The 19,620-nt window shown below is 44.5% G+C and overlaps 1 protein-coding gene across 1 annotated transcript in view; it reads right to left on the reverse strand.

Moving 5' to 3' along the window:
* LOC126412696 (branched-chain-amino-acid aminotransferase, cytosolic) overlaps positions 1-18,991 on the reverse strand; it is a 125,947-nt gene extending 106,956 nt beyond the window's left edge. The window contains exon 1 of the mRNA XM_050082409.1: positions 18,929-18,991. Within this exon, the coding sequence (XP_049938366.1) occupies positions 18,929-18,955 (27 nt within the window). The 5' untranslated portion in view covers positions 18,956-18,991. The remainder of the gene's footprint in view (positions 1-18,928) is intronic.
* Positions 18,992-19,620: the final 629 nt, after the last annotated feature.

Genomic DNA, 19,620 nt, shown 5'->3' on the forward strand with positions numbered 1-19,620 from the left:
TCTGCGAGCCACTTTAGGAAAGAAGGAAGATTAGTGTTTAATATCCCGTCGGTGTCGATATACACACATCAAAAAAGCATCACCCCGTTTCCCAGACCCTCTGACTATTCAGAGATGTCACCAAACCCGTCCAGCCGGACGGAGTGGCCGAGCGGTTCTAGGCGCTACAGTCTGGAACCGCTCGACCGCTACGGTCGCATGTTCGAATCCTGTCTCGGGCATGGATGTGTGTGATGTCCTTAGGTTAGTTAGGTTTAAGTATTTCTAAGTTCTAAGGGACTGATGACATCAGAAGTTAAGACCCTTAGTGCTCAGAGCCATTTGAACAATTTTGAACCAAACCCGTCCAAAGATGTAAACAACCATGCATTAGCAACGCCTGTTAGACGGAGGGGGTCCTACAGCCAATCAGTTCCAGTCATTCCACCAGGAAGAAGGTACACAGCTCGTGTTGTCTGTAGTTCTACCGTGCCTAGACTGTCAATACCGTGGTTCGATCGTGTCTGCGTTGTTACTGTGTGCCAGGAAGGGCTCTCAATAGGGAAAGTGTCCAGGCGTCTAGGAGTGAACCAAAACGATGTTGTTCGGACATGGAGGAGATACAGAGAGACAGGAACTGTCGATGGCATGCCTCTCTCAGGCCGCCCAGGGGCTACTACTGCAGTGGATAACCGCTACCTACGGATCGGATTATGGCTCGGAGGACCACTGACAGCAACGCCACCATGTTGAATAATGCTTTTTGTACAGCCGTACAGCCTCAGGACGTCGTGTCACGACCCAAATTATGCAGAATAGGCTGCATGATGCGCAACGTCACTCTTGACGTCCATGGAGAGATTCATCTTTGCAAGCACGACACCATGCAGCGCGGTACAGATGGGCCCAACAACATGTCGAATGGACCGCTCATGAATGACATCACGTTCTCTTCACCGATGAGTGTCACATATGCCTTCAACCAGACAATCGTTGGAGATGTGTTTGTAGTCAACCTGATCAGTCTGAACGCCTTAGACACAATGTCCAGCGAGTGCGTCAAGGCGGAGTTTCCCTGCTGTTTTGGGGTGGCATTATGTGGGGCTGACGTACGCTGCTGATGGTCATGGAGGGCGTCGTAACGGCTGTACGATACGTGCGTGTCATCCTCTGACCTATAGTGCAACCATGTCGGCAGCATATTGGCGAGGCATTCGTCCTCATGGACGACAATTCGAGCCCGCATCTTGCATATCTTGTGAATACCTTCCTTGAGGATAACGCCATCGCTCGCCTAGAGTGACCAGCATGTTTTCCGGACATGGACACTATCGAACATGCCTGGGATAGAAGGGCTGTTTATGGACGACGTGACCCACCAACCACTGTGAGAGATCTACGCCGAATCGCCGTTGAGTAGTGGGACAATCTGGACCAACAGTGCCTTGATGAACTTGTGGATAGTATGCCACGACGAATACAGGCATGCATCAATCCAAAATGACGTGCTACTGGGTATTAGAGGTACTGGTGTGTACAATAATCTGAACCCCACCTCTGAAGGTCTTGCTGTATGGTGGTACAACATGCAATGTGTGGTTTTCATGGGCAATAAAAAGGGCGGAAATGATTTTATGTTGATCTCTATTCCAATTTTCTGTACAGGTTCCGGAACTCTCGGAAACGAGGTGATGCAAAACTTTTTTTGATGCAATCGATGAGTAATTCAGAGCCATACATTCTCCGATTACCTGCTACGTCATTAGATTTGTCGAAGAATCACGTATCAAACAGGGTGGGGCAGTAGTTAAGACATTGAATCCATACTGTGCATGAGTGGATTGAAAGCCGAGACGGGTCGTCCACTCCATATTTTTTTGTGACTAGCCTAAATCAGTGTAGTAAATGCAGTGGTCAGTGGTGTGTCAAGAAGTAGTTAGTGGGAGCTCTTATCTCCCTATACGTGGGTGATAGCAGAATCCAAGGAGTCATGCAAGAGATGGTGCAAACTTGCAGAAGCTGAGTAATGATTTACTGGTGTTTTAAGGACGCTGGACTGAGTGCGCTCGTTTAAGTGACGTATGTCTGGGATAAGAAGTAAAATATCCTAACATTCAAAATTCTGACCTCCTTGGCCGCTCATACGTTTCGAGGTGACTTTGGTCGCAACGCTTTCCGTAAACGAAATCGCCGACTTATTTCTCACGCCGATATGTGAAAAGGAGGCACTAAACAAACAAACACGCGCAGGCATTTTAAAATAAGAAGTGAGCGGCATCAGCTGAGTAAGTGGAAACGAAACTATTTATACAATCGTTGCAAAATATTGTGAACATGTCATCACATTTCTAACAACAAAAGTTTAACCACACTACATGGATCGGTGATAGACTAGGATTATTCGAAAAATACAGGTAAAAGCGCAATCAAAATGAAAGAAAAATTAGAATGGACTGTTAGTACCCCTCTCCACTACACCGATCAGCCAGAACATTATGACCACCGATCTACTATCGATATAAACCCGTCCAGGCAACAGCAGCGTCACCTGGCGAGGAATAACTGCTAGCCAGACACACGCGCGGTGTCTGTAGTATCTGACCTTGTATACAATGGGGATGGCGCGCGATCTGTCTGAATTTGACCGGAGGAGGACTGTGATGGCCCTGAGGCACGGCACGATAATTTCGGGGACTGCACGATTTGTCAGGTGTTCGGGGAGTGCTGTGGTGAGTGTCTTCAGCACGTGGCGACACCAAGGTGAACCGAACACTCCTAACGATGGGCCTTCGCAGCCGAAGACCCGTGCACTGATAAATACCACGGCATCGACAAATACGACCGAAATGGACACGTGACCATTGGCACTGGACGTTGGTGCGATGGAAGAGCGTTGCATGATCTTTTGAATCCCGCTACCTCCTTCACCGCGCCGATGGGAGGGCGGGAATCTGGTGCCTTCCAAGGGAACAGCTCCTTGACACCATTACCGCGGAACGGCGACAAGCTGGTTGTGGCTCCATTATGCTCTGGGGAACATTCACGTGTCATGTTTCGTGACGACAGTGGCATATTTCAACAAGATAATGCGCCATGTCACAAGGGTAGAAGTGTGATGGAGTGGTTCGAGAGTGGCGCGTTCCATTTCATGAGCTGGCCTCCCAACTCGCCATATCTGGACACTACGGAACACATATGGGATGTGATTGAACGTGATGTCAGAGCTCATCACCTGCCCCCCTCCCTTCCACGGAATTTATGGGAATTAGGTGACGTGTGTGTGCAGATATGGCGCCAACTCCCTCCAGCGACCTAGCAAGGCTTCATTACTTCCATGCCACGACGTGCCGCCACTGTTATCTGTGCCAGTAGTGGACATACCGGCTATTAGGTAGGTGATCATAAGGTTCTTACTGATCACTGTAGATGACATGCAACAAATGACCATACATTCGTTGTGGCACTGTTGTTCTCCAAAGCGAGATAAAAAATGGCCATGTGCGAGTAGGACTCCCACACTGAGGGTTCCGTACGAACATGATTATAGACAGTTTATCCAATCCGGGAACAGAGAATGGTGACGATTTTTGCCTGTTATCGACTGGCAACGTATCCAAGTATTCAAGACTTTCGAGACTGTTTTAAGTTCAAGTATGAAGTCGGATAACAAATGAAAGAAGAAATATTTTTTTCGTGTAATATAATTACTAGTTAACAGTTTATGACTTTTCCTTTACTAGTACTGTGGAACCTTGCTTCTTACCAAATTTCAGACTAGATTAGACTAGATTAGTACTTGTTCCATAGATCATGAATACGACACTTCGTAATGATGTGGAACGTATCAGGTTAATAAAAGGTGTCTATACAAGATATTACATTACACAAAATATTACATGAGACTTAATATTTTTAATTTTTTTTGGTGGGGGTTGGAAAAATTACCCACTTACTATATCCAAAAATTCATCTAATGAGTAGAAGGAGTTGCCATTAAGAATTTCTTTTAATTTCCCTTTAAATGCTATACGGCTATCTGTCAGACTTTTGATGCTATTAGGTAAGTGACCAAAGACTTTCGTGGCAGCATATTTTACCCACTTCTGAGCCAAAGTTAGATGTAACCTTGAGTAGTGAACATCATCCTTTCTCCTAGTGTTGTAGCCATGTACACTGCTATTACTTTTGAATTCGTTCGGATTGTTAATAACAAATTTCATAAATGAATATATATATTGTGAGGGTACAGTGAAGATCTCTAGCTCTTTAAATAAGTGTCTGCAGGACGTTCTTGGATGAGCTCCAGCAATTATTCTGATTACACGCTTTTGTGCAATGAACATTCTTTTACTCAATGATGAGTTACCCCAGAATATGATGCCACACGTAAATAGAGAATGAAATAGGTGTGGTAAGCTAATTTACTGAGATGTACATTGCCAAAATTTGCAATGATCCCAACAGCATAAGTAGCTGAACTCAAACGTTTCAGCAGATCCTCAGTGTGTTTTTTCCAGTTCAACCCCTCATCAATGTATACACCTAGAAATTTTGAATATTCTACCTTAGCTACCGATTTCTGATCGAAGTCTATATTTATTAATGGTGTCATTCCATTTACTGTGTCGAACTGTATGTACTGTGTTTCGTCAAAGTTTAATGGGAGCCCATTTGCAGAGAACCACTTAATGATTTTCTGAAAAACTTCGTTTACAATTTCACCAGTTAATTCTTGTCTGCTGGGTGTGATAGCTACACTTGTATCATCGGCAAAAAGTACCAGCTTTGCATCTTTGTGAATATAGAGTGGCAAGTCATTAATATATACTAAGAACAGCAGAGGACCCAAGACCGAACCTTGCGGCACCCCATTCTTGATTGTTCCCCAGTTTGAGAAATCACCAGTTTTTTTGCATATTATGTGAACTGCTTATTTCAACTTTCTGCACTCTTCCAGTTAGGTATGATTTAAACCATTCGAGCGCTGCCGCATTCATACCACAGTGCTTGAGCTTATCATTCTTCTTCTTCCGTGTCCGGATGCACCAATTATATCTTCCCTTCCCAGTAATTAGCAACGTAGATTGCTTTGTCATTGACTTTCAAAATATCATCTTTAGTGCATGTTATAGACATATCCGGGCAGATCAGTAGGTGGTCCAAGTCCTGTATTGCTCTGCATTCACACCTATCGCTATCACTGTAACCCCATTTAAATAGGTTTGATTTGCACCCAGTTACTCCAGTGCGCAGCCGGTTTAATGACCTCCAAGTTGTAAAAGGTAGTTGAAATCCTGCAGATCCCTCCTCAAGTAGTTCCATTGTGGAGTGTGGCACCATTTCTTCCCAGAGAGATAGCCGCCTTGCGACGGGCTTGGTGGCAAGCTCTTCAGTAGTCTCAATGAAACTCCTGCGGGATTTCAGCCGGACACGTTGTTTTCGGTGCATATGCATCGGGTGTCGAGGATCATTCTTTTGTTTTGATCTTTCGATCTCGGCGGCTACTTGTCTGCGGATAGTGGGTGGTGCTATGCCTATGATGGGGTAAATGATGTCTGTGGGAGTTGGTTTGAGGCATCCTGTGGCGATACGTACAATTTCGTTTACGGCGACGTCAACTTGGTTAGCGTGGGCAGAGTTCCTCCAAACTGGCGCCGCATATTCCGCTGCTGAGATACTCAGCACCAGACCCGTGGTGCGCAAAACATGTGGTTGAGCTCCCCACGATGAACCTGTTAGCTTCCGCAGTATGTTGTTCCTGGCACAGACCTTTTTTTTAGTGTTGTGACAGTGCTGCTTAAAAGTAAGTGTTCTGTCCAATGTTACTCCCAGGTATTTTGGGCTGTTTGAATGTTTCAGCTCTTCCCCTTGCCACATGACTCGGAGTTTCCGTTTGGCTTGTTTGTTCCTAAGATGGAAGGCGGATACTTGAGATTTACTAGGGTTTGGTTTGAGATTATTGCCGTCGTAATAGGTAGCAAGTTCTGTTAAGGCTCCTGTGAGATTCTCCTCCACTTGTTCAAAGGTTTTATCCTGTGTGGCCACTGCTGCATCATCAGCATATATGAACATTCGTGTCTGGTGGCTGATGGGAAGATCATTGGTATAAATGTTAAATAATATTGGAGCCAAGACACTGCCCTGTGCAAGTCCATTTTTCTGTGTCCTCCATCGGCTGTTTTTAGATTGTAAGGTTACATAGTAGCGTCTGTTCTGTAGCATACATTGCACGAACATAGAAAGGGTGTAGTCCTTAGTGACATTATACACTTTCTGGGTAAGCAACTTATGGTTAACTGTGTCATATGCAGCACTGAGATCCAGGAATGCGACCCCAGTTACTTCTCCCCTCTGATAGCCGTCTTCGATGTACTGTGTGAGGTTAAGGATTTGGCCACAGCATGATTTTCCTGGTCGGAATCCAGCTTGTTCGTTAATGAGGGCTTTGTCCACATAATCAGCTATGCGTTTGAGGATCATTCGCTCCAGCACTTTAAATAAATGACAAAGCAGTGAGACAGGCCGGAAATTTTTAGCTTCAGCTGGGTCTTTCCCTGGTTTTAGGAACGCAATAACCCGAGCTTTCCTCCACAGTTTAGGAATTTGCATTGTTGTAATACAGTTATTCATTAGCTCTAGGATCCATGCTTGTACTCCCGGTCCAAAATGTTTAATTTGCTCAGATCTCAGATCGTAGAGGCCAGCGGCCTTATTGTTATTCAAATCTTTGATGGCATCTTGTAGCTCCTGAAGGGAGAACGGGTGAGTTAGGAAGCTAATCTCCTCGTTCAACTTTCTTTTAATTTTGCCATTCCTGATCTTCCTTTTAGTTTTTCCGTTCATGAGTAGTAGGTGAACTATCTGATCAGGTGTAGCTTCACTGTAATTTGGTTGTGGTTCTGTTGGGTCGTTGTTGAGACTTTTGACCAGTTTCCATGCCTTCCTACTGCTGTGCTTCATGTCCGTCTCTTGTAGGAGGTTGCACCACTTTTCCTTTCTCGCTTCGGAGATACCAGATATCAGTACCTCAGTACCATCAGTACCTAGCTTATCATGATTCTAGGTCAATGTATAGTACCGTATAGGTTTCGATGAGTGAGTTTTCGAGTGTCAAAATACGTAACGTAAATAGCCGTATGTTTTGTCTGAATAGACTTAGAAATCGAAAACGTTTACATCGCCAAAGGACTATAGACCTTAATATGTGGCATAAATTTGAACTTAGCACGTCTGCTCATTCTTGAGAAAGAGAGTTCCTAACGGTCGGACAGGCAGACAGCCAGACAAACTTGCAACAAAGCGATCGTATAAGGATTCTGTTTTTACAGACTAGGTTCAAAATGGGTCAAATGGCTCTGAGACCTATGGGACTTAACTTCTAAGGTCATCAGTCCCCTAGAACTTAGAACTACTTAAACCTAACTAACCTAAGGACATCACACACATCCGTGTCCGAGGCAGGATTCGAACCTGTGACCGTAACGGTCCAGACTGTAGCGCCTAGAACCGCTCGGCCACCCTGGCCGGCTACAGATTCGGCATGGAAACCTAAAAATGACAACGTGAATTCCAGAACCTGCCAATGTTATGATCATGCGATGAAATGTTTACTGTACCAAATAGGAGCAACACCTCACTGAACTGTAGAAAGTAAGGAAAATTTTAAAATTTTAAGTATACACAGAAGAATCAGAAAACATGTTTTATATTTTTTTGCCTTTTATATTTGTTTTTGTAACATCAAGAAACATTTATCGTTTCTCAATTCGTGCCTGGAACACAGACTGTTAGTGCTGAATTGTACCTTCTGATGTTACAAAAGTTCGTCTGTTCGCTAAGGCCACGACGAAGTGCACCAGTTTACGCAAATCAGTCGGAAACAATAAAAAAATAACTAATAACGCATCAAAATGTGAATCAGGCGATATGCAGTTTTGGTACTTAATTATTGCAGTAGCAATGTACAACCATACTGCAGTCCATGTGCATCTGCATTCACGTTATCCCAAATGCTTAGCGTCAAATTGTCCAGATGGCAGAGGATCTTAAACTGATTGTAATGGGCCACTAATAGTTGTGAATTAATACTTAGTGTTTTATTCACGCAGGCATTTACGCCTTGTTCAAATGGTTCAAATGACTCCGAGCACTATGGGACTTAACATCTGAGGTCATCAGTCCCCTAGAACTTAGAACTACTTAAACCTAACTAACCTAAGGACATCAGACACATCCATGCCCGAGGCAGGATTCGAACCTGCGACCTTAGCGGTCGCGCGGTTCCAGACTGTAGCGCCTAGAACCGCTCGGCCACACCGGCCGGCTTTACGCCTTGCAGCAACAGCTTCGGTTGTTAGTAACTGTACTAACTGAATACTGTTAGACTCAGTGCTTGGATTGTAACATAATACAGTTGATAGAACGGACACTGCATTCACTATCGCTTGGCCGCATTACTTGCACACGTTGTCAATCATCCTGAAAGCCATGGATCAAGGTAATCAGATAGAGACAGTTATTTCTCGAGTTCCGAAAAGCATATGATTCAACACCACACCGATGTTTATTATGAAAAGTCCGATCGTGCGGGGTATCTACTTAAATTTATGACTGGAATTACGGTTTCTTGGTCGGGAGGACGTACCACGTTATCTTGCATGGAAAGTCACAGACAGATGTGGAACCACCTTCGGGTGTGCCCCAGGGAAGTGTGTTGGGATCGTTTCTGGTTATGTCGCGTATTCATGACCTTACAGATAAATACGAGTGTTAATACTAACCTCGGACATTTTCGCAGATGATGCAATTGTTTCATTGAAATGCTGCCGGAAAGAAGCTACACATATATTCAGTCGAATCTTGATAAGATTTCAAAGTTCTGGGAAGATGGGTTACTTGCTTTAAATGTGCAGAAATTTAGAACTGTAGTATACTATGACTACAGTATGAAAGAGTTAGAACTGGAATCGGCCAACCCACACAAATAGCTCGGTATAAGACTTCGTAAGGATATGATACACAGTCGTAGTTGAAACAGGTGTTCGACATGGGTTTATTGATAGAATACTACCCAGATGCAGCCTGTCCACAGGGGAGATTGCTTAAAAATCACTCGTGCCATCCATCCTAGAATATTGCTCAAGTGTATGGGATCCACATCAAACAGCACTAACAAGGGATACTGAACATACACAGAGAAGTACAGCACATCTGGTCACAGGTTTGCTTGACCCTGGGAGAGTGTCACAGAGATTTGAAAAAAATTGAGCTATAACTATAGCAGACACTTGAACACAGAGGTAAACTGTACCGAAAAATGCTGCTTAAGATTTCGAGAACCAGCTTTAAATAATGAATCTAGGAATACAGTATAGCCCACTTCGTATTGCTCTCGTAGAGATCGTGAGGACAAGATTAAATTAATTACAGCCCGAGCTGAGGCATTGAAATAGTCACTCCTCTCGCGCTCCTATGTCGATGGAACGGGAAAACCCTTTGTAGCTGGTATAATGGGGAGTGCCCTCTGTCGCCATGCACTGCGCAGAGTGTGGATGTAGATGTAGAGGAGTGCAACTAATGCTCGACCAGTATTCCCCACGCTGTGTTCTCTGGAAGTGAGCGTTTCGCCGGCAGCTTGACGATTGTTTATTGTTAAATCTTCCCTTTTCACGATCTCCTAACACATTTTTGTCGAAAGCGTTGGCTGGCGATAAGTTTCCTGCACTGAGGGTGGTGTCTATGCTGAAAGCTTTTTACGTTATTTCGTTCAGATTTCCGGGTATTTCTAACTGCACCCTATATTATATGAATGTCTGCTAGTTTCGGTATCGCGTAATGCCCCATCTCATGAACTCTAATGATAATCTCCATCGAGGACACATCTTGTGCGATTATGTATTGTTCTTCCAGGTGGCGCCCCAGAATTCGATGTGGCTGGCAGTTTATAGACGCATACTCCACACGAATTGCTCAGTGAAGATATCTTACTGCTTGGAACATGCTGTAGCATAAATTCTTTGCCAGTAATTGTGCTATAAAGTTTAATTTATGCCATGTTACGCGTTGTATGCTTACGCTACGGTGTTTTGATTTTCCGGGAAATCCGGCACAATTTTTCACTGTCGTCATTCCACTCTACAGCTGGTGGTAGTCCTTATTCGCAACTGCGAATTCATTTGATGTGTTTCGTAACGGCTGTAGTTTCTACAGTGCCTGTTTCTTTGGACATGCATGCGTGTAGAAAGCAACTTTGCATCATAATCAGAATAACACAGGCACTGCAATATCGTATCGAATGTTTAAAGATGCTGAGGAAGGCAGATTGAGGCAGCTGGTACTCCACTTTTCATTCAGAGTCTTTTACATAAAAGGGAACATATTAACATTTTTTGTGATCCGGAAGGAGTATTTTAACGCTGGCTCCCTTCTTTCCCCGCTGCAGGAGGACAGATAACTCATATGAAAAGTGCATAGGTTACTTGCGAGAAATTGAAATAAAGCAAAACCAATTTTACACTTCAGATCGAATTTTACATGCAAAATAATTGCGCTTGTCCTTCAGTACTGCAACATGGAGTTCCCAGATGATAACGGAGACGCTTTACAGCATATTTCTCCGTGGTATGTCACATTATAAACAACGTTTTCACCTCACACCGTATTTTACGTGTGTATTTTTCGTGTGTATGTAGGGTAAATTTGAACCTCTGTATCTCGGAAACGGATAAAGGTACGAAGAAATTTCGCAGGGCTGTTCAAGAACAGGATATTAGGAGTAATCGTAAAAATTACAGCCATTTGGTGTGCTTAGCTGTCTCGGAATCCGCAGTTGGGTTTTGATACCCAAAAAAACGAGTTTTGGGGGACGTTTCTCGATGACGGATAAAGATTTTTGAAAATGGGGAGATGGCTCTTCTAGATAAATGCCTAAAGAATAAACCGTTAAAATTTGAGCAATTTACTGCGGTGATTTATTATTTAAATTTCTCCTAATTCCGGATTTTACGTGTAGATGTCGGGTAAATTTGAACCTCTGTATCTTAGAAACAGATAACTATATCAACAAAATTTTCATGGTTGTGCGAGATCTCGATCTGAAAAATATATGGTAAAAATTTCAGCCATTTACTGTGCATATACTGTACTTCTTAGAATCCTCGGCTTGGTTTTGGTCAGCTGGTGACGGCGAAAATACAGTAAAAAAATTCTTTTTGTGGGACTTTCCGAGGAACCACCCGTGAGCTAATGGTGCCTCCATAAGTCCCATCAGGCCCACTGTAGACCATATCAAATGAAAAAAGAAATAACAGATTTGCTCCATTTGCCTAAGCAGTAGGACGTATGTAACATTCATACTTTGACCCTATACTGTAGGGCAGTAACAATAAGACGATCCTTCAATTGGATATATAAATGGCCCCTAGCCCAAAGGGTAACCAAAATACTTGACCCTACATTTTTATCACCAACAGAACCCGATGTATGAGCACCGGGAAAGCGCGTTCTTATGCGCGGCATTTTGGAACGTATTAGGTACGCATACCGATTATTTGACCATATAGGGATCATCATTTCAGTGTCCTTGCGGAAGTTTACAAAAAACAACGTTTCCAGATGGATACGACACACGTGCGATCAGGAGCTGAAATTGTCCTAAATATGGGCTCCAACTGTGGCTCTAAACCTCCTCGGCGTAGTGGTTGATATTCAGATGTGGTAATCGACTCGCGTTCGTTATTCAAGAGCGTCACAAACCACACGTGACGTTTGTTCGCTACGCCACGCGTCAGCGTAATCTGCCCGATCGTGGCCGGGACGGTAGCATCTAATACGTGTGCAAATGCAACTGCAGGGCTGGCTGACGCGGGACTCGTTTCCACACACTGAACGTCGGCCACTCGTCACGGCAGCGACGTTTATGTGCCCATTGCAGTTTGAGTCGTTTACCGTTTGTCGAAGCTGACACTGCGATACGTGTGACATCGTTATAGCCTCTAGCGCACGAATAACATTTTCAATAGTCGATGCAGCACTATGGACAATCCAGAACCCGCTCGTCGCTCCTACGAGCCTCTGCTAGCCGCTGGTTCCACATACGCAGCACTGTCGTCGCAGCAGAGACGGATAATTCTGCTCCGTCTGAACACGCACACACAGTCACACTACACTATATGATGACGAAGCATACTGCCACCTGCTTTCACTTTTCTACTTTGTCTGATGTCTCTTCATTGACTGACGACAAATCTTTCTGATCACACTAAAGAGCACTACTGCACCTACCTGTTCGCCTCCATCTTCAGGCTTTATCCCTTCTCACTGGCATGTTCTTCTACATATCCTCGAAGCTTAAATTCGTTAGGGGACATTCTCCAGTGACAGTGGCCTCGCATTCAGATAGACGGCGCTTCAAATCCTCATCCAGACTTAGTTTTAAGATGGTTTCGCTAAAGGCAAATGCCGGAATGCTTTCTTTGAGAAGGGCTCGGCTGGTTGTCTTTCGCCGGCCGCTGTGGACGAGCGGTTCTAGGCGCTTCAGTATGGAACCGCGCGACCGCTACGGTCGTAAGTTCGAATCCTGCCTCGGGCATGGATGTGTGTGATGTCATTAAGTTAGTTAGGTTTATGTAGTTTTAAGTTCTAGGGGACTGATGGTTCAAATGGCTCTGAGCACTATGGAACTTAACTTCTGGGGGACTGATGACCTCAGATGTTAAGTCCGATAGTGCTCAGAGCCATTTGAACCATTTGATTTCCTTTCGTAATCCGTCTATGATCACTTCGTCGCCTCGTCATCAACGGATCCTCAACTTCTGATTTCCTTCATTTTCTTCATTTCTCGTGAGCTATTCAATTACCACAGACGTTAGGACATTTGGAGACTACAAGGCATTTTTTTAAATGACTTTTTTTCTCGTTCTGCAATTTCAGGTAAAAATTTGCTTGAAATCGTGCTCTTGCGTCCGAATTGTCTACAGATTGGCGATGGTTACATTTGTTGGGAAACTGCCTCTCCTGCGGTGTGAGCAGAGGATGAGAGCAGGAAGTGCGATGTAACATCCTATCGGATAAGGTGCATACGTCTGTCCTGCGTAACATATCCTGTCACAGTAACTTCCGTTTTGTGTAGATCTCTTAGTTCCGTTAAGGTTATGAACCCTGGTCTTTTCTTCCTGGCCAGCGCTTACGTAGCTAAATCTGTATTTGCGTACGAGATGTGTGAGAAAATCAATGAGACTAATTTTTTATCTACCATATATTTTATTTTTATTTTCGAACAACAATATTGTCCCTTCCAAAGTAGTTCCCTTCGGCAGCTATACGTCGGCGGGGTTGTTTCCAGTCTTGAAACCAACACCGAAAGACTTCAACTGGTAGGGACTTTAACATGTCGGTTACATTCTTTCGAATGTTCTCCAGAGTACGAAAATGACGTCCTTTAAAGACTTTTTCAATTTCGGGAAACGACTGAGATCAAGTGAATAGGGCGGCTTTGGAACAACGGAACTGTATTTTGAGGTCAAAAATTTCTTGATGGAAGTAGTTGTGTGACATGGGACGTTTTCATGATGCAGTACCCACTTGCACGCAGTACCCGGTCTCACTCGATTCGCCATTTCCCAAGACTTTCAAGGAGAGCTTTGTAGTTTGTGCTGGAGGGACAAATTCTGTCTGATCTCACAAGAGTAAGCACACATTCGACGATTTCGTCGGTTTTTGAAGTTTGAAAGTCTCCCTGAAGAGGTTCATCTTCAACGTGTTCTTGGTCTTCCAAAAATGATTTGTGCCAGCGAAAAACTAGTGCTCTTGATAAGGAATGTTCCGTATAGTCCTGCATCAAATTTTCAAAAGTCACATTCACGGATTCCTCAAGTTTAACACAAAACTCGATGGCAAACGCTGTTCTAAATCCCGCTGTTCCATTTTTCATTATACACAACAAAAACACAACTTCACCGATGGCGATTTCAAAAGTCACGTAACGGCTGTACGAACCTGAAAGTCGTACTTAGTATCTGGAATGGATGAACACACCCGTCTACACAAGTGGAACCACACAGCGTTGTCGTACCGCTCGCATTGTTTTCTGTCTCCTTATTTTTCTCACACATCTCGTACATACACTATGTGATCAAAAATATCCGGAGACACCAAAAACATACGTTTTTCATATTAGGGATATTGTGCTACCACTTACTGCCAAGTACTCCATATCAGCGACCTCAGTAGTCATTAGACATCGTGAGAGAGCAGAATGGGGCACTCCGCAGAATTTACAGACTCCGAACGTAGTCAGGTGATTGGGTGTCACTTGTGTTACCACGTCTGTACGCGAGATTTCCACACTCCTAAATATCCCTAGGTCCACTGTTACTAATGTCATAGTGAAGTGGAAACGTAAAAGGACAGGTACAGCACAAATCCGTACAGGACGACCTCGTCTGTTGTTGACTGACTGGGACCGCCGACAGTTGAAGAGGGTCGTAATGTGTAATAGGCAGACGTCTATCCAGAGCATCACACAGGAATTCCAAACTGCATCAGGGTCCACTGCAAGTACTAACACATTTAGGCGGGAGGTGTGAAAACATGGATTACATGGTCGAGTGGCTGCTCATAAGCCACACATCACTCCTGTAAATGTCAAACGACACCTCACTTGGTGTAAACATTGGACGATTGAACAGTGAAAACACGTTGTGTGGAGTGACGAATCATGGTACACAATGTGGCGATCCGATGGCAGGGTATGGGTATGGTGAATGCCCGGTGAACGTCAGCTGCCAACGTGTGTAGTACCGACAGTAAAATTCGGAGGTGGTGGTGTTATAGTGTGGTCGTGTTTTTCATGGAGGGGGCTTGCACCCTTTGCTGTTTTGCATGACACTATCACAGCACAGGCCTACATTGATGTTTTAAGCGCCTTCTTGCTTCCCACTGTTGAAGAGCAATTCGGGGATGGCGATGGCATATTTCAACCCGATCGAACACCTGTTCATAATGCACGGCCTGTGGCGGAGTGGATACACGACAATAACATCCCTGTAACGGACTGGCATGCACAGAATCCTAACCTGAATCCTATAGAACACCTTTGGGATGTTTTGGAACGCCGACTTCGAGCCAGGTCTCACCGACCGAATCGATACATCTCCTCAGTTCAGCACTCTGTGAAGAATGGACTGCCATTCCCCAAGAAACCTTTCAGCACCTGACTGAACGTATGTCTGGGGGAGTGGTTGGTTGGTTGGTTTTTTGGGGAAAGAGACCAGACAGCGAGGTCATTGGTCTCATCGGATTAGGGAAGGACGGGGAAGGAAGTCGGCCGTGCCCTTTGAAAGGAACCATCCCGGCATTTGCCTGGAGCGATTTAGGGAAATCACGGAAAACCTAAATCAGGATGGCCGGACGCGGGATTGAACCGTCGTCCTCCCGGATGCGAGCTGGGGGAGTGGAAGCTGTCATCAAGGCTATGAGTGGGCCAACACCACACTGAATTCCAGCATTACTGATGGAGAGCGCCACGAACTTGTAAATCAGTGTAATCATACAGTGTACCTCACAAAGCACCACGGGCTGCATCGCGAAGCGTGCCTTATTCTCCTGCTAGTCATTCTCTTTCCCGTTCCACTCGAATACGGCGCCTATTATCGAAAATCTGTAAGAGCTGGGTCCAAACTTTGCCTTGATGACGGCTTGAACTGCGATGAGGATACTTTCAACGAGGCGTCTGAATGTCTGCAGTGGAATGGCAGCCCTTCTTCCTCAAGACCCCAAAACAGAGAACGTAGTGATATTAGGCGCTGGGTTCTGGAGCGAAATCGACGTCCTTCATCATCCCAAAGGTGTTCTATTGGGTTCAAGTCGGGACTCTGGGCAAGGCAATCATTTCAGGAATGTTATCGTCCACAACCATTGCCTCACTGACCCTGCTTGGTGACAGGTTGCAGCGTCATGCTGGTACAGCCATTGTCTCCGAACTGTTCCTCTACTGTACACGGTACACAGAGCTGCAAAATGAGATCGTATTCTTCCGCATTAAGCGTTTTTTTATGGGCCCTGTCCACGAAAATCCCCCCTATACCGTACCACCACCTCTGTATTTCACTGTTGGCACTTCATATAATGGCATGTGTCAAACCCAAACCTTTTCATCAGATTAAGACAAGTTATAGGGTGATTCATTACTCCAAATCACTCGTTTCCAGTGAACCACTGTCCTGTTGTGTCGTTATTTACACCATTTCAAGTGATGGTTAGCACTGACTACAACAACGTGTGGCGTGTGAGGACCTGTTTGACCACTGTACCCCATTCTTTATAGTTCGCTGCGCGCAGCCATAGTGCTAGCTGGACGTCGGATAGCACTTTCTAACCCACGAGTTATTTCTTCCCCTGACTTCTTGTGATTTATTTTACAACCGCCGTCGGCAATGCACGACGGTCCCTACCTGCCATTACACGTCTGACTGGTCTTAGTGCAACTGCGGTTGTCCCGTCGCTTTTCCACCACAATCACTTCACCAACAGTCGATCTTGGTAGCTTTAGAAGGACTGAAATGCCCCTGATGGATTTGCTTCTCAGGTGACAACCAATGACCGCACTTTCGAAGTCTCCCTACCTAGCTATTCCGCTGTCACTACTTGTCCACTCCCACACGATATTCCTCGCCTCCTTGTATAGTGGCGGGTCCTCGTAACGTGACATCTAGTGGTCAATTACACATAACAAGGAGGTGTCCGATTACTTTTGGTCACTGTATGCCTTCATACGAGCCCTAATTTCCCTTATCTCTTCTTCGCGATCCTTTCTCAAATTGTATGTTTGTGGCAGTACAAACTTTCTGCAATCAGCCACAAACGCCGGTTCACTAAATTTTCTCAAAAGTGTTTCGTGAAAAGAACGTCGTCTTCCCTCCAGGGTTCCCTGTTTGAGATCAGTAACATTTCTGTAATACTTGCGTGTTGATCGAACTATCAGCAACAAATCTAGCAGCATGCCTCTGAATTTCATCGAGGCCTCCCTTTAATCCGATCTGCTGAGTATCCCAAACTCTCAAGCAGTTCTCGAGAACGGATCGGTTCTCAAGAATGGGACACACTTGTGCTCTCTATGCTAGCTCCTGTAGGGGTATGTGAGTTACCCTTTCCGAGAATTCTTCCAATTAACCGAAGTCCACCGTTCGCCAAACCACTTTATGTGGTCGTTCTATTTTATGCCAATTGCAAAGAAAGCAGTTTCTGATAAATGTGAATATTACCAAATTATCAATCTAATAAGTTACTGTAGCAAAGTACTAACACGAATTCTTTACAGAAAAATGGTAAAACTGGTACCAGCCGACCTCGGGGAAGATCAGTTTGGATTCCGGAGGAATACAGGAACACGCGAGGCAATACTGACCCTACGACATTTCTTAGAAGATATGTTAAGAAGAGGCAAAGTTACATTTATAGCATTTATAGACTTAGACAAAGCTTTTGACAATATTTTCCGGAAACTCTCTTTGAAATTCTCAAGGTAGCAGCGGTAAAATACATGTAGCGAAAGGCTAGTTACAACTTGTACACAAACCAGACGGCAATTGTCAGAGTCGACGGACATCTAGGAGGGCAGTGGTCGAAAAGGGAATGAAACAGGGTTGTAGCGTATCTCCGATGTTATTCAGTCTGTACATTGAGGAAGCAGTAAAGGAAACCAAAGAAAAATTTGGAGTAGTAATTAAAGTTCAGTGACAAGAAATAAAAGCTTTGACGTTCGCCGATGACACTGTAATTCTGGCAGAGACAGCAAAGGACTTGGGAGAGCAGTAGAACGGAATTGACAGTGTCTTGAAAGGAGGATATAAGATGAATATCAACAAAAGCAAAACAAGGATGATGAAATTCAGTCGAATTAAATTAGGTGGTGCTGAGGTAATTAGATTAGGAAACAAATTCACTTAACGTACCGTAGTAGATGAGTTTTGCTATTAGGGCTCCAAAATAACTGATAAAGGCTGAAGTAGAGAGGATATAAAATGTAGACTGGCAATGGTAAGAAAAGCGTTTCTCAAGAAAATAAATTTGTTAACATCGAATATAGGTATAAATGTTAGGAAGTCTTTTCAGAAAGTATTCGTATTTGTTCGGAAACCGAGTACGGAAGTGAAACATGGACGATAAACAGTTTAGACAATAAGATAATAGAAGCTTTTGGGCTGTTGTGCTGCAGAAGAGATTAGATGGGTAGATCACGTAACTAATGTGCAGGTACTGAATAGAATTGGGGAGAACGGAAATTTGTGGCACATCCTGACTAGAAGAAGGGATTGGTTGATGGGATACCTTCTGAGACATCAAGGGATCACCATTGTAGTATTGGAGGGAAGAGTGAGGTGATAATAGAGGGAGACCAAGAGATGAGTACAATAAACAAATTCAGAAGGCTGTAAGTTGCAGTAGTTATTCGGAGATGATGAGGCTTGCACAGGATAGAGTAGCATAAAGAGCTGCATCAAACCAGTCTTCGGTCTGAAGACCACAACAACAACATACCAACACTGCATTCGCTTATGCTGAGAATCAACTGCGATCCTTGCACCGAGCGAAGAAAGAAAACTTCTCCACTGAGTGGCTGAATCTCTCACTCAAGTTCTCCTTGACAACAGTGCCACGTAACTGTGGCATGCCCAAATGTGAATTCGAAGATATTACTATAATTTCACAACGTAAGTGACGATAATTTACAGTCGAATATGCGCGATGCATACAACTGATTCATATTACATCCCTTTTAAGTTGTGACTGAAACACAAATGTTGGTACAATTTTCTCTTTACAAAATTTACGGATTAGATATGCCATCGAGCATCTACATCTTTCTGAAGATACGTGAGTTTTGTCGAAGCCTCTTTAGTAGCAGAAAACGAATGGAGTCTGTGGCTGCAGATAATAGGCGATTACTGACCTGGAGAGCAACGGAACGCACTGCCATAGTTGGTGCTTGTGCTACGGCGCGTGGCTGGTAACGAGTCTGCTCGTCGGCCGCTACGTACTCCAGTTATTTGCGATGAACTTCCGCGGCGCTTCTCGGCGCGAATACGTCACGGTTTCCGGTTCAGTGAAGGTCGCGGAGGGGCGTGCGCGAGATATCGCAACCGCAGGCAGTTCCTCCGCCAATGGCGAGAAGCGGTGTCGCCCTGGCAAATAGCATCTACTCCGGTACATACCCCTGCCTTCCGCGACCTCGGGAAACCACGGGGATGTTCTGACGAAGCACAAGCCACGTTCCGATACCACTCGTTAACTGTCTCGTCGCTCAGCTATTGATTAAACTACGCAAGATACAAACTATAAAGTTTGTGGACTGGCTGAATCATTTCACATGCTCCCTTAGCATGTGCTCAGCTAACTTTCGGAAAATAGACTAGAATCGAAAGTGTCTCGAAAACGGCATGGAGCTGTGCAGCGCCTGATAAGAAAGTGACATGGTCTGACGTCAACGTAACATACGCCATGGCGGGTATTTAAGTGACACCACGAAGCCATGGACCCAAGTTGTCAACAAGACACTGTGAAAGTTGGTGGTGGCTGCATAATGTAAGTGATTGTAGTTGTAATTACCTGTGAGAGGTAGAACTGCCATCAGAGTGCAGTAGT

The sequence above is a fragment of the Schistocerca serialis genome, chromosome 7 (assembly GCF_023864345.2).
Source record: "Schistocerca serialis cubense isolate TAMUIC-IGC-003099 chromosome 7, iqSchSeri2.2, whole genome shotgun sequence".
Classification (NCBI taxonomy): Eukaryota; Metazoa; Arthropoda; class Insecta; order Orthoptera; family Acrididae; genus Schistocerca; species Schistocerca serialis.